At 33.5% G+C, this 16,082-nt stretch overlaps 1 protein-coding gene across 4 annotated transcripts; it reads right to left on the minus strand.

Moving 5' to 3' along the window:
- Positions 1–111: 111 nt before the first annotated feature.
- On the minus strand, positions 112–14,596 carry LOC137828786 (transportin-1). 4 transcript variants are annotated; one of them, XR_011083971.1, is made up of 29 exons: positions 14,086–14,578; positions 13,103–13,390; positions 12,031–12,120; positions 11,860–11,937; positions 11,692–11,772; positions 11,277–11,327; positions 10,850–10,935; positions 10,322–10,388; positions 10,179–10,235; positions 10,059–10,088; positions 9,915–9,974; positions 9,647–9,760; positions 9,315–9,428; positions 7,599–7,697; positions 6,959–7,084; positions 6,777–6,851; positions 6,543–6,614; positions 6,302–6,412; positions 5,624–5,707; positions 4,931–5,035; positions 4,057–4,158; positions 3,730–3,792; positions 3,576–3,650; positions 2,374–3,284; positions 2,176–2,300; positions 1,143–1,194; positions 1,002–1,070; positions 855–914; positions 112–737 (listed from the first exon to the last, which is right to left on the minus strand). XR_011083971.1 is itself a non-coding variant. In XM_068635474.1 (29 exons), the coding sequence occupies exons 1-29, from the start codon at positions 14,287–14,289 to the stop codon at positions 654–656; spliced, it is 2,694 nt and encodes an 897-aa protein (XP_068491575.1). In that variant the 5' UTR covers positions 14,290–14,596; the 3' UTR covers positions 112–653. The 4 variants fall into 4 exon arrangements, 2 of the variants coding, with proteins under 2 accessions (XP_068491575.1, XP_068491574.1); XM_068635474.1 differs by having other exon boundaries at positions 2,374–2,445; positions 14,086–14,596; XM_068635473.1 differs by having other exon boundaries at positions 2,374–2,460.
- Between the last annotated feature and the right edge of the window lie 1,486 nt (positions 14,597–16,082).

Here is a 16,082-nt window from a genome sequence, read left to right on the forward strand (position 1 = left end):
GATAGTTATGCCAAACATGAGAACATGTTACCGTAGAGGCATCGACAGTATAAGAAAATAATGTCCAAATTTTTGCTTAGGGATGAAAGCATAAAAAGAAAGAGAGATGCATACACAAGTTTAAATAATTATTGTCTCAATCAAAATTTAAATGATGTGCTGCCTAACGCAAAACCGTTGAAATCGGTTTTCTTGTTATACAGCTTACAAACGATTTAACAAACTAATACTCTGGAAACTACGAATCAGATGATATCCCCCTCCCCTCCCTCTCTGGTGGTACAAAACTGTGTAACCAATACACAACCTATGAACTTAAACTATAGATATTGGAAAACTGTGGCGACGAGCACAAGGGTGGAATAAAACTCCTAGCCTTTAATTAAGGCTTTAACTATAAAGACAACAAAGAATCAAGCATTTCTAAAGGTTGAAAGTCATTCCCCTGTACATTTTCCATGGGAAACTCCATCAAATCAGATCTCGAAGGCTTCTGGAACTGCTTGTAATCATCAAGCTCAAACGAATTGTACAAGTGTCTGGAAACTTGGACTGAGACTAAGCTCCTGCTTCATATGAATCCGGACTCCAATATTGCTTTTCAACACACAAAATGACCAACAAGGTCAATGCAGCAGATACACTCACACAAACTATACTTGATATTTTGAAAGCTTTTCTTTTACTGGAGGTTCCAAAGCAGACATACACTGATCCCACGCTCCATTGCGAAGCATCTACAGCATAAACATGAGATTGTAGTCTCATTATCATGAGCAGGGTATTACAGCAATAACTTCAACATAACATTACCCAAAAGGTAGATGTGTGCCTTAAAGAGAAGCAACACTAACCTGTTTATACCCATGCAAGACCTGGCAGACTTCATTGTGTAAATCTTCACTCCTTATTTCCTGTAGACGTTAATAAAAGCAGTTACATTACAAAATCCTTAAAGCACTTTTTAACTTTAAGATGACCATACTGACGGCTAAACATACATGCCAACTTGCAATGGCTTTGCACATGTAAACAAGCGAGCTTAGAGCTCCAGAAGGATTAGCTTTGACCTGAAAGCAAGTGTAAAACACCAATTACTTTACAAGGCTACATCTAAAATTTTAGTGCGAATAGGAGACTACCATAGCGCATAGGCCTCTGAAAGCATCCTCTTTCTCGACATCATCTCGTATCCTGCAAAAAAATCATCAAGAGAATTAGTATACAAGGTAACCTACAATGAAAAAGTGTTCATCTAAAATCATGTTCAATTTGTAAAATGAGGATGTTGAGATAATGATTACTCTCCTTTATGCATGGATTTCAAATATTTAAATACAGGATTGCAGGATACATTGACTATTCGAAGTTCTCGGACAAGCATTATCTAACACCTTCATTGTAATACTGGACATTAAGCTCTTAAAGCTAGAAAATGCCTTGAACACAATCAGGTGATTTTGTGTCCTCAATACCATATACTCCCAAGGAATTGTCAATTGTTAACACGTTAAATGGGCATCCTTAGTATAAGAATTTGACAGTAAAATAATTACCACAGTATCAGGTTTATGATGGGGCTCTCTTACCATCCTGACTTTTGGAAAAACACTGTATGCATATGTTTGTATTTATTTTTGTTGTGTCGGAATAGAAACATAGTAAGCAGAAGAGATTTTACAAAAAAAAGTTATTACAATTTCAAAGGGAAAAGTGAATTGCACATAATAGGGAGATTGCTCCAATTTGTTTACTTTTTTAATTTGTTATTAAAGTCAACATCAATATGCATCTCAACTGCTTTTTAGACCACTCATCAGATCTTCTCCATCTATCTTTTTTTGAAAGAAAAATATTCATCTCCAATCTCAGCCACCAACCTCTCAAACCGAACTGATCACACTGCCAAGGGAACAGTACTATAATCAATTTCTCAACTTTGTTGAATACACTATGTTTTGAATCCCTCAAGCCCTTCCTAAACATCTAAGATGAAAGGGTAAAACAATAAAAGAGCCACAAACTTCTATAATGAGTAGTAATTTATTCACGATTTATCGTGCACCAAAAGTTGCAAAAGCACATTTGATTTTGAAAACATTTTTAAATGCAGCAACACAAGAGAATCGGAGATATTTGTTATGTGCTACTGTGAAGCTCAGTACTATAACATACATTGACAAAGCAGTGCACCAAGATTGCATGAAATGCTCCATATGTGGTGATACAAGCTCTGGACAGACCCACGCAAGCCTCCCCAGTGTTATTGCACTATTCTCTATAAGTGACTTATTGAGTCCCTATAAACAGCAAACACAATCAGCAACTAAACATGATCAAAATTATAATTGAAGAACGTAAAATGATAGTGACCTCTGCGTGCTGAAGAATGGGAACCAGGCATGAAATTACAGTCAAGACAACAGGAGAAATTTCTTGACGAACCTGATATTCAATAGACTGATTTTGTATCAAATAAATAAAATGTGACATGGTGTAGTTAATGTCAGAAGATATTCACATTAATAACAATATCAGAAACATGAAAAGCAATGAGGGAAGAAGAACCTTCAAACACAAACAGAAACATGAATGAATCAATATACAAAGCTGTAGAATACTACAAGAATATTGGAAAAATTATCTGTCAAGAACCTACAACATAAGTCTCATCATCACAACTAAAGAATGTTTGTGTTATGAGATGATTTTATCCACCACAACTGACCTGCAATTTTGATGGGTTTATTTATTTAACCTGAACCCAGCCCAATCAAAAAACCCAATAATGAGACAAGTTTGGCTTATCACAACCACAAGACAAAAGTTAATGTGTATTTTATAGTATTTTATAAAATTAAGTAATCCACACGACAAAAGTTAAAAGTCGTTACTTGTTGTAGCCTGATTATATTTGTCTTAGTTGGGTCTAGTTAGTTGCTTTTAGTTTTCACAACCAGTGTAGCCTATTGGCGTTCAATGGGGACAGCTGTCTCCGTCTGAGCCTGTAAATAGTAGTGCTATTAACAAAGGTCATTCAATAATGAAAATATATACAGATTCACAGATCTACTCAGATCACTTCCTATTCTCATTTCCTGCAGTTTTTATCATTTTCTCTTCCAATAAAAAAACTTATAATGTTTTCTAGAGCTTGAATTTTACCAGAGCTATGGACTCACAGTCCAATCATGTTCCAAACAACCAGGTGGTCCTCACCTCCAACTTCTTCTGTTCAAATGTTATTCTCAGTTTCCTTTCGATTGGATGAGAAAAACTCTCATCTGAAACAGCACGTTGAAGCTGTTATTAAAGGGCGTTATGTTCATCACCATGTGATCAAAACCAGTTTCTAAATAAAAGTGACAGAGAAGGCTTCTCTACTGTGTCAATATACATCATTTTTAGTATATGGCTATCATTTAACAATCACGGTATTCATTACAGTTTAGGGTTTAGGGTTTAATCAAGACAATTTAGAACTATATCATTCAAACCAAATGTCAATGCCAATTAGATTCTATTTTGCATGTTTTTCTATCATTTTATCAGAAAGCAGCATTAAAATGGTATACCTTAACTGCTAATTCTCCAATTGCCCAGCATGCATTATTTGCTACTGAAATGGCCTCCTTTACCTTAGAAATCTCCTGCACACCAGACACTATTAGAATAAAATGGCCAAACAAATGCAACCTATGGACAAATTTGTATCAGGCACACACATACCAGCTGTTTGGCAGCAGCCTCAAGAAATTCAGACAAACGAGGGTGCAAATGGACCGGGCACACCTAGCCAAATTACAATTGTTAGAATCCCATCGACTAAGATACAGTCCAAAGAACAATCCCTGCTACCCCACAATGTAAAATTAAAATATTTGGGCATAGACCCAAACTTACTTCCACCCAATCCCCTCCTTAACCAACCCCGAATAAAAAAATTAAACTAACAACTTCAAAAAGTAAATTTACTTCCAAAATACAACAGGACAAGGAAGAGCTTATGGCTAAGCAGGCTTCAGTATAATGTATGAAGGTACACATTCAACTTACTCGTGCCAGGTCTCCAAGTAAGGCAAAAGCACTTTGTCGAACATCAGAAGCATCATCCACACAACAATGCAGAAGTAGATCTCTCAGAGAACATTGTGCAACCTGCAAAATAGTGTATATCAAGATAATCTCAAAAACACTCATACAAAGGGAACTTTAGAAGACAGAATAGCTATCAATTCCAAGTCTTACATACAAAGAGGAAGAACAGGTTTTTCAGAAGCAAGGTACAATAAAAGGACTTAGTTTTATCATTGATTTCTGCTAAAGAAGTAGGTCTTGTACAGAAAAGATAATATCATGCTAGAAATCAAAGAAACAATCTAGTGTTGCTGCCTCCAGTTTGTAGAAGAAACCACCAGCATGAATCACGAATGTTTAAAAAGGTAAAGTTTATGGTCATATTGATGTTCTTTAGATAATCCAGAAACCCTACTTCTGGCCCCAAAAAATATTAACTCTTTAATTAGAGAAAACGGATCAAAATATTGCACATATATGAAATAATATATTAATAGATCTTTCTAATGATGCAAAAGCCCAATCAATTAAAACGAAGACAATATTTACAAAATAACAAGCATGTTTCTGAATACAAAACGACATATTTTACACAAGTAAAAAAGGTGGAGTAACAGAAAACCATAGAACTGTTTCAGTATTAAAATTTACAGAAACAGTTTAACAAGTACTGCACTTGATATGAATAAGAATATTAATGAGAGAATTGCACCATGTTTTAAGATAAAAAAAAAGCTCCCATTTTGTAAATTAATGCAAGCTATTTCAAGAAACACATCCAAGAAGATGAGAAATAATTAGCTAACAGATAAGTATCATCCATATCTAGAAAATACGAGTTTAGGATGAGTACCAAACTCTCTACTCCACTGCCAAGACCCTCTGCTAGTCCAGAAAGCAAATCAAGAGAACACACAATGAACTCCTTGTCATACTGAACCCCAGTTGTAGAATCAGCCTGAAATAAAATGACATTCAACTTGTTGGAAGATAAAATAAACTTCAAAATCAAAACTTATTGGTAATTAGTTATACAGTAGTTTGTTGGACAGATCATAAATAAAGGTGGTCAATGAAATGCATCTTTTAGAATCAAACAGCATATGCAGACATATTAATTTGATAACAGACACGGGTATAGACCATAATAATAACATTTTGACACTTTTTCAACTTTAGATGTAAATTGGATACCTGTCAACATATATAGCATGCTAGAGGCACTTGACTGCTCAATAAAAGAAAAATATTCAGAAGAGATAACAGCACCCTCTAAGTAGTGTTCATTCGATTAGTTCACACCGCTAGAATATCATGTAATATCAAAATATCATATCCAAGAACAATTTAGATTTTATCCTATAAAATATTTCTTCATAGTAGTTTCCCTATTTTGGCAGTTCACATGCTTCATGATATCTTATGATTTGTAGTTACCTTATTTAGTTTAGGGTTTAGGGCATAACACTGTAGGTTTGATATATGGTGCATAAATATATAGTGCAAACTAGATATTAAAAGATCTTTGAGCAAAAGTAACCAGAACCTTAGCAAATTGTTGGGTCTGGATTATATTTATGCACCTCCTAAATACAGGTTCAGCAAATTGAGTGAAACCAGTACCCAGAGCCTGCATCAATTGAACACCACATCAGGAGCAAGAAAAAAAAACGGAACAAAATTTTCAAATTATATTAATAGTTTCCCAAACCCATGCATTTATTAACATGAGAATCAGAATGAAACCAACTTCCAACTGCCAGCATACTAATACATGATTAGAAACTTCCTTTGGAATTAAATTTGACGTAGAATTCTTAGCAACATAAATAAAATCCCCTAAGACGTATCAAATTTGCATGCAACCTTTTAGGCAGTTTAAAAATAAGATGCGCTTTAGCTATTTCAAATGAAATCAAATTTTCAACATGCACAGACAAGTGCCTTCTGCATTGTTCCTGTGCCAATACTGTCAAGAGGATATACTGCACATTGCAAGATCAACAGCTTCAACCCTTCAATTAGTTATGGTGAAATTATTTGTTGACACATGAGAAGTAGGAATCTGTTGTCAAAGAACAACCTACGGTTTACAATTCTACCAGCAAACTAATTCAAAGTTCAAACATGCATATTCATAATAAATGTTATGAACAGTAAATGACAACAAAACCAGAAACACTTTTTTAATGCATAAGATGGTGGGAAAAACAGATATCCGTACATGTGCTATAGATGTAAAGCATTCCAGGAGTGGAAAAAGATCTTTGTCTGAATTTGAAAGTTGCTGCCACTTCTCAATTAATGGTGGCATTAGAATGTCAAGATAAACAGGCTGCAAAGCAAGGAGATATACAGTAAATAAAGAAATGTCTTTTGAAGCAAAAGGGAGAGAATATCAGTAGTTTGAGTAAGAATGTTGATTGTCCCTCCATGGAATGGATTACTGCTAAAAATTAGCATACCTGATTCAACTCTCCTCCAACAGCTTCAGCTAGAGTTCCAATTGCATCATATACAATTCTGAGGTTTCGCCGCTGCAATTTAGGACAAAAGACTACAGTGAACGATGTCTAAGCATACAGGTAATGATAAGATATGAAGAAAAATATAGAGCTAGTGTTCGTCCAAACATGAGTCATTGCACAAGAAACAACACGAAAATCATGTATTAACTATTATTAAGGTCAGGAAATCACTTGATATTTCCCAAATGCTGTCAGCAGATGCTTCAGTATAATTTCCAAGCGTGGTGCCAACTCTTCAGCAGCCTCCTATTATATGTTTTGTAAACCAAATTTGAGACTTGTATAAATTGAAAATATATGAAGTAATTTGATCAATTCATTAAGGGTAAATGGACAGAAATTGTATTCAGAACCTCTTCCAGGGTTGCAAAAGCTGAACAAGCAGCCTCTTGTACCCGCTTATTGTCATCCAAAATTCTTCGTAGAAGCCCCATAAGAACATTATCAAATTGTTCATAGCCTTTAGGATGTCCAATACCCTAAAACAGACAAATTCAAACTCAAACAAAATTATACAGTAAATTGCTCTGTAACCTTGCATGGCTAAACTTAAATATCAGTTCATTTAGATGTTGTATATAATATTCACTTGTTGTTTTGTCACTTTACAATTATCTGGAAACATACGATATTCCAATCGACCAAGATCCTTTGAGACTGATGCAAGATTTGGCATATCTACAAACTCCTTATATTATAACATTTTAAGTTCAAACTTGAATATTGAATACACAAATATAAAAGTGATAGAGCATATTAAAATAATTAGTTATAATCATATCAGGAAAGAGAATGTAACATATTAATATCGATTGGGAATATATAAATAGTGATAAGATATTGAGACATAAATTTAATGATTAGGAATTTGATAGTAATTGGTATTTAGGATTGGAATAACTTTCTCCAAGTGATCAAAACCTTCAGAAGTACATAAAGTTATACAACTGTCCAGCTGTGCAATAGCAGAAGAGGAACAAAGTGCTTGTATACCTGAACAATAAATTTGCTAAAACGAGATAGTGTCCAGCACGAAATACTTCGTATCAGAGGAAACTTATCATCAAGAAGCGGGATAAGAAAGGCCACAATCTAGAAATGAAGAACACAGCATTGTCCAAAATTCAGAATTAGTAAGAAGTAATGGCCACATAAAAGAATAAAAAAAATCTGACAAATTTGTAAGCATAAAAAATCAATAAAGCAGATCATAAAACAAGACTCAGTAAAATAAGAGTCAGAGATTGACAGATTAACTAAATGTTGTCAAAGACATATTTTTCTTCTTTTAAAATCAATAATAATAATAATAATAATGTTGTCAAAATTAAGATCCTACTAAGGACCCAAAGAGGTGTTGAAAGATCTTAAAATGTTGGAATGTAAGACTGTAACAAGTATATAGGATCTTACCAAAATGTATATTATATTAATACACACACAAAAAAACACATACAAAAAGGGGGGAAACTATAAATAAAAACATTAAAGCAAACCTAAAACTAATGTTTCATAACCATAACTCCAAAACTAAAAACTAGCATTCATTTGACTGTGACAACATTCTTCTTCTTTTAGTATCAATAATGTTGTCAAGATTGAGGAGTTGCAAGATCTTAATCGTAGAAATGAAGAATGGTAACATGGATTATAAGATCCAATCAAAATGTAAACTATACTAATATATACACACATAGAAAAAAGAGGGGAACTATAAACGAGAACATTGAAGCAAACATAAAAACTATCGTTCCATAACCACAACATCCAAGAGAGGGACACGCAAGATGGGGAAAAACACTTCAAAACAGATATTTGATACTTCTTTATTTAATCCTATGATTTGAGTTTTCTCAGATAATAAATAAACAGAAATGTGACAGTTACTAATTTTTGGTTTAGTGCCAAAATCTCAAGTCAACTCACTCGTATGATTCCATCACAATCTTATCAATTTATTATTTCAGGTCTGATCCAGATCAGGAAAGGGAAAAAAGATAGTAAGACCATGCGAACTTACGATCTAGATAGCAATTTTAACAACATTGAGCATGAATTGCAAATTACAAGTCATCCACAAAGTATCACAATTATCTGACAGTGATTGAATAATTGAACATAAGAAAGAATAGATCAACAAAAGGGGAAAAAGGAAAGATTGCACTATGTAATTTATAAAGCTTGAATGATTCGAGAAGTTATCATATTTTTTGGAAACAAGATATTGTGTAGCTAGAGAAGCAATACACAAACATGCACAGACCAATGGGGTTTTAGGTACAAAAGGGAGTGAATAGAAAGAAATATGCTTTGAATAACATTTTCTAGTGTTCTATGATGTATTACAATAAGATGAACTGCAATGTACGTAAAACATTGGGTGCTAACCATTATTTACACTAATGTTGATCCTAACAATAATAAAGAAGCAAATTATGAGATATTAGGAAATATGGAAACTAACCATAACTGATAATATTTAGTATACAATTAGATAATATTGGATATTCTGAATAACTCTAAAATACAATATTGATATTAATGAGATATTCAAACACACACATGCATACATTAAGTTATAAAATCATTCAAGCATACATTAAGTTATAAAATCATTCAAGCATACATTAAACAAAGCTAAACAATTTTTCCTTCAATAAAACCATCTGCTTTTGGATTGCGTAATCAGAACCAAAAAATAGAAAATACCTCCAGCAGATGAGGATAAAGACCATTGATGCAACCTTCACCTATGGCACCAAGGGCCAACACGGCAGCTTCCCGGTCTTTCCAAGCATCATCCCCACCAGCAGACAACTTAGCCTGCACACATTCTCATAAGCTTTAGTATATCCACACCAAAAAAAATATGGCTTGTGGAGAAATTAGCATCATAATAGTTGATGTTTGACATATATACACCTATGTTTCACCCACTATCATTATGCCTGGTCTGCCTTTAATTAATAGAGCACTAGTTTGACTGTTACTCATTCTTAGCAACTGTGATATAGAAAATTATCATAAGAAGTGTGAATCACCTCAACAATAGGCATAAGTGTTGGAAGAATCGCATCTCCAAACACATTTGAAAGAATATCAAGGGCGGCTGCACTGCATTTCCGCAAATTCCATGTGTTGACAACATCATCATCCTGTAAATATAAAAAATAAAAAATTGTGACTTTAAATTGCAAAGCAATTTTTTAACAGCTCATCTTTCAAAAGCTACATAAGCCCTATTAAATAAGGGAAATAAGATTAATCAAATAATAAGAATACGAAAACAATAGAGCTAGTACAACATACGTCATCTTCTACTTCATCAGATCCATGAAATCTTGACGCATGAAATCGAGGCTTAAGATCCTATGGTGAAAAACAAATAAAATTAGAAATGTGATGGTCATAAACAAAAAAAAACCCAGTAAGTCAATTAATAAGCAACCACACCTGATCTCGATCAGGTTGAGATCCATCTTCCTGGAAAAAAAAAAACATTCAAACAAATGAAGTCACAAACAAGAATTAGTTGCAATCCACCTATAAACACTAATCAATCCAAAAGCAAACCTCAGCTTCAATAAGTGATTCGTCATCATCAGCATAAGCCATGTTTGACAACAATATCTACATGGATGCAACAAATGAACTTCAAATTTCAATATTACATAGGAAAACAGTTATAAAAGAAAAATGTGTATAATTTGATTTACTGGAATAAGACGAGGCAAGAATTCTCTTAAGTTTTCAGGTGGTAGTTGAGCATCACAATAAGCAGACCTGCAACAACAAAATTTAAAAAATAAAATATGCAAAATAGCAAAAGCTCCCAGGATTTCAGAAAGATAAAATATTGGTAAAGTTTGAAATTTTAAATAAGCTTAAAAGGGAAAATAGCATCACTACATAATAGATTCATCGAACTCTTATTTGCATCGGCATGCTGATTTTAGAAACAATAAATTGATTATGCATATGCCATCTTAGTATCCAACGACAGAAAACATACATTGCTAGACAACAGTATGACTTGAACTAGCATGTCTCAAATTAGAATACATTACAACCACCTGAAACCCCTCCTCCCAGTGACGAAAAAAAAAGCAAGTAACACAATAAAACAAAATACACATAAATAAGTTTATTATTTTGGTTGTGATTCATAACAACACCTAGAACTACATGAACTCCAGCTACTAGTTGTATCATTAAGAAAATAACATGGCAAACATATATAGTACCAAAATTCACAGGCTTCGAGGGCTACTTCTTCATCTGTGTCCTTGTTGACTTGTAACATGTATTCAATCACATTCCTTAAATGTGGCTGCAGTGAATTGATAATTGCATTAGGAAAGAGAGAGCAGATAGAAATAACATTAATTTTAAAGAAAGTAAATAGGCAAGACACTTGGTGCTTGCTTGTTTGACTAGTTGGAAAATTAAAAATGCATAAATAATAAAATCATGATAAGTATATAAAACAATGTAATATGTTCTGATTTTATGATTTCTAAATGAATTCTACTTGCTCAAAGAAGTAAACAACTGGATATAGTGTGATAGAATGAATACAATAGATAAACCACCGCAATGTGAAAAATCCCGAAAATATAAGAACATTCAATTAACTTGAAAAACTCCAATGAACCAGAACAAGAAGCTCACCTCCAAGAAAGATGGACGGACTTCAATAAGCTGAACAAATGCCGCGCAAACCTGGTTATGAATAGCAACTAGGATGGTTTCAATTGATTCCAACATTAATAAAAAAATAGTAATTACCAAATTTGAGCTAAAAACAGTTAATCAATTTTCTTGCACAAACTATCAGAAATTACAAGAAAACACAAACAGGGTATAGCTTTGACTTGTAGAGGTCATCAAAATAATTCATGTATAAAGATAGAATACAAAGTGAACAGAAGGCAGGGTCAATGGACCGAAGCCTTCAACTACTAGCAATTCAAACCAGCAGCTGGATTTGGAAAAGGATCATATTGAGTAATTCAGTAATGAAGTAATAATGAAAAACACTTTATTCGAGTTACATCCACGTGCATATAAAACATTAAGAACTCACCAACTTCCGCACTTCAGCAGAAGGATCATTTGAGAGGACAAACAGACCTTGAAGATATTGATCCATGGATACATATAGAGCCTTTGCAAAACAATTAAGACTATTATTATTAATTCCAAACTTCAGTAGTTCTTTAATAACCAGATAACTAAGAAACTATACACTTACAGAAGGCATTAACATAATGTATTGATTTACAGAACCTAGTGATAGCTTTCTCAATGAAGCATGAGGAGATTGGAAAAACTGAAACAAAAACAAAAAATAAGAATAAACAGCTGGAGGATAGTATAATAAGAGGTGAAAGAGACAATTATAAAAAGGAAATACTGATGTTACCCGAAATAATCTAGGAAGAAATATGTTAATAGGGCGTTCTGCTAAACCCGGTACATCAGAATCAAGATATTGAGGAATATCTTCACAAATCTTCATGCGCAGTGAAAAATGAAATGTTAAAAAGGTACTACTAGAAACAAATGCTATGAATATATTAAGAATCAGTTGACAAGACTGTAATATAAACAGGGATTATTAATGAAACAGGAAACAGTACAAGAGACATATATCAATTGCATAAAAAAAAAATCAGGGGGGACATACTAAGCACACTATGTCTTTAATTTCAGTTGTTACTTTCAATTTTTTCCAGTCATTATTATAACCAAGTGTAAATAGATAAAATAGAGGGAGAAATACACGGAATTTAGCATACTTCAAACCACGTTTCTAATGTCATTAACATTGCAATGCAATAAGTCAACCAATGCTAAAACCCCAATCCATATAAACTCAAATCCCCATCTATATGGACACATCTACCACACTCTACCACTTAATGCTTTCATATTCTCCACTGCCCCTCCCCCAAAAAAAACATCCCACAGAAGCTACCGAGAAGTTCACGTGGTGGGTCCAAACACATTCATGTATCCACAAATGCAATAAAAATATGGCACTTGTTATCTTATTTATCTTCTTTATAGATGTGTGTTTATTTTCTTGTGACGAAAACATGGTGGGAAGCACTCTACTACAAATTAATACAGTAGCTGCATTTTTTTCTATCCAACAGTTAATGACCCAACCATTCAATTACTGTTTGATAAAAATCCGATCACAGCAATTGGTATTGTGCGAGGGTCCATGCTTATGTGTAACTTGCTTTGATTAAAATAATTTTGTTGACATCTCTCCAAGGAAGATTCCTAAGAATCCTCCTTACCTCTGTTTCTATTCTTACATTATAATAAAAATTCTTCTTTATAAAATAAATCTTGCCTCTTTCTCTACAAGGATCTCAGTAGCACCAATTCATATAATGCAAGTATTTGCATTTTCTTTGAAGATTCTATTTTAGCCAGAATTATAATTTAAGAATATTATATTGAATCTAAAATGGAAAACCAACCTTGGATAATGCATCCATTGCACCTTCCATGTGATTTAGATCGTTGCTGTCCAAGCAATTTACGAGGGCTTGCAACAATTCAGGCCACCCAACAACTCCTCCTATTTCAACAACAACACTAATAATAGTTCCTGTTGTAGACCTTATGTGCTTATCCGCTGCACCAAGACAAGGCAGCAACTCCGATTTCACATACTGTTGGTAGGCAGGCTGCATAGATTTATAAGCATTTCTGAGGTTATTCTTCAGGTATAACCCTGCAGCCTGACGAATTTCCACTGATTTTCCCTGGTCAATTGAAAATCACCACAGCACCATTAATATCAATGCAACACCACTTGAACCACAACTGCCACACCATATGCAGTTTTATAAACAAATAAAGTCTTATCAAAAACATATCTCCAAGAACCACTTGAAACAGTTCCAAAACATCAGACAGACTAACCTTTTTAGATGTGATTCCAGACACACTGATAGTATTTTGTTTCGCATTTAAAAGCATGACGCACGTAACAAACACAAGTCAAACTATACAAAGTTGCTTCACTGTTAAAGTAGAAAATCGATGCGAATTTCCAGAAAACTTGACAAAAAACCAAAACATACTACAACATATCTTAAAACAAGTTAAGCGACACTAAAAACAAAACAAGAGAGTCGAATAGTGTCATATCGTTAACCGATCAGTGCAGATTAACAAAGTTGCAGCAACAGACAAAAAAATAAAAAAAAACAAGAATAAAACTCGCCGGAGCATCACCTTCATCAAGTCCAGTAGATTTCACTCAGAACAATCAAATCAAGCAGAAACACACTACGACAAGAGCTCCACATCACGCAGACTTAATCAAACCAAAACAACGCAAGGCGATCCTCACTCTTGCACATAGATACAAGCAAAGCACATACGAAAAGCCGCGTTTCGACGGAGCAGAGACAATAGCAGTAGAAAAGTGAAGCGGAGATAGGCGAAGGAATACCTCGGCACGGGAGAATATGAAGGCGAGGTAATTGTTGAAGTCAGGAAGGAGCGAGTAGCGCTGAAGGTGTTGCCAAATCTGAGCCTTATCGGCGGAAGAAGAATGCGAAATCTGCTGCTCGAGGAGGCCGCAGATCTCCTTGAAGCCTTGCTCCTGAGGCTGCCACGCTGGAGTCGTCGTCGTCGTCGCCGCCGCCGCCGCCATCGCCACCGGAATCCGCCCCCGCGAGAATTGAGTTCAATCGCAGAGAGAGGGGTTTTTGGAATATTTGTGTGCGCAACAGAAAGAGAGTGAGAAAGAGAACAACACCGCTTTTAAATGAAACGCAACAGCTTCAAGGTTCGCAAAACAATACAAATAACTTTTTGTTGTGCCAGCAAACAAACAACAACCCTCTCTCACTCCTCACTGTTCACAACCTCAATTATCCAACAAATAACACTGTTTCACCCGCTTGCGTTCCGTTTCCTTTAGGTTAGGCCTTCGCGTCGTTGGGCCATACCACAAAATTAAAATTAAAATATATCTGTATGGATACGTATAAATACGTACATAAAAAAAATACAAAATATGAAAACATGAATTTATATATTATATAATTATAAATTATATAAATTAATAATAAAATTTTACATTCATATATATATTTTAATTTTTTAACAAAAATATGTTTTTCATTGATAATTTATTTCATATTTTATAATTATAATAAATATTTATAAAATAAGTTTAAATTTTTTAAAAAGTTAATATATGTTTTTTTTTAAATTATGTTAAAATCATACTAAAATTATTAGAAATTCAATAAATACTTTTTTGAATTAGAAATTTTACTTATACATGTCGATACTCGTATCGGTGTTCGATACTCGTATCGGTGTTCGATACTCGTATCGGTGTTCGATACTCGTATCGGTGTTCGATACTCGTATCGATGTTTGATACGTGATCATGTGTGAGTCTCGTAGATTAAAATTAACATTAAAATGAAACAAATTTGGAAAACAACAATTCAAAAATGATATTCAACTTGCCATCGTCGTTTTTTCACTTTATCCACCACTTATGGTAACATAGAAAATTTCTGGTTGGGACCAACCTATTATTATTTTACGTATTGTTTAGTGAAAATATATAAATATGTTATCATTATGCTATGTGTTTTTAACCCATACTTTTCAGATTTGGCTTGCTGTGTTGGGGGAAGCAATAAATTCAAGTATAATTAACCTTAATCACATTTGTGTCCTTAAACATACAGTTTTGTGTCCTTGTGTTTGTGGAAATATAAAATCAAATTAACTTTCCCACGGCTATGTTTGTTTGAAATAATAATAAAATAATCAGTTATTGTGATTCTGAACATGTTTTCATGAATTTATTTTAAAAATAGAAAAAAAAAATTCTGTAACTTGAAATTGTTTATCGTGAAGACATGTGCACTTAAAAAATAATTTATTTTCTACTAAATATAGAAAATATGGGAAGAAAAACAAAACCACTATGTCAACTCCACTCTAGTCAAAGACATAAGGAGTTCTGTGATATTTATTATGCTTATTCTTATTAAAATAAAACTAAGGATATTTTTATAATTGAATGTATTATATAATTGTTTTTTTTTAAATATGTCAAATCAATTACATTTACTACAACTTTCACTGATTTACAAATTGGGCATAGAGAGAAAAAAAGTTTATCCATATCTTCAAAAGTAAGTGCTTTTTACCTGAACCAACTATTTATAAACATGTAAACTAACTCTTGGTTTATCAATGAGCTAAGCATAAGATTGGTTGTGTTACTCTCTTTCATTGTCAAAATAATAAAAAAATGGCTGTTTACTTTTGGGAGATGAACCAATATTATAAGTTATCTGAAAACCCAATGCATTAGTTTTATTTAGAAAGCTAAATCTGATCAGAATTTTCAAGAAAAATAAATAAAATCTCCATATGTGAATTTAACATTTTGCCCATTCATCACATCCACATGAT

This window comes from Phaseolus vulgaris, chromosome 7 (genome assembly GCF_000499845.2).
Source record: "Phaseolus vulgaris cultivar G19833 chromosome 7, P. vulgaris v2.0, whole genome shotgun sequence".
In the NCBI taxonomy this organism is placed as follows: Eukaryota; Viridiplantae; Streptophyta; class Magnoliopsida; order Fabales; family Fabaceae; genus Phaseolus; species Phaseolus vulgaris.

Excerpts from the sequence above, each read along its gene's own strand:
- LOC137828786 (XM_068635473.1), bottom strand. The coding sequence starts at position 14,289 with ATGGCGGCGGCGGCGGCGACGACGACGACGACTCCAGCGTGGCAGCCT. Across the intron at positions 13,391-14,085 it reads TCATATTCTCCCGTGCCGAG|GGAAAATCAGTGGAAATTCG; the intron begins GTATTCCTTCGC and ends TCAATTGACCAG. Across the intron at positions 9,761-9,914 it reads CTGATGAAGTAGAAGATGAC|GATGATGATGTTGTCAACAC; the intron begins GTATGTTGTACT and ends TTATATTTACAG.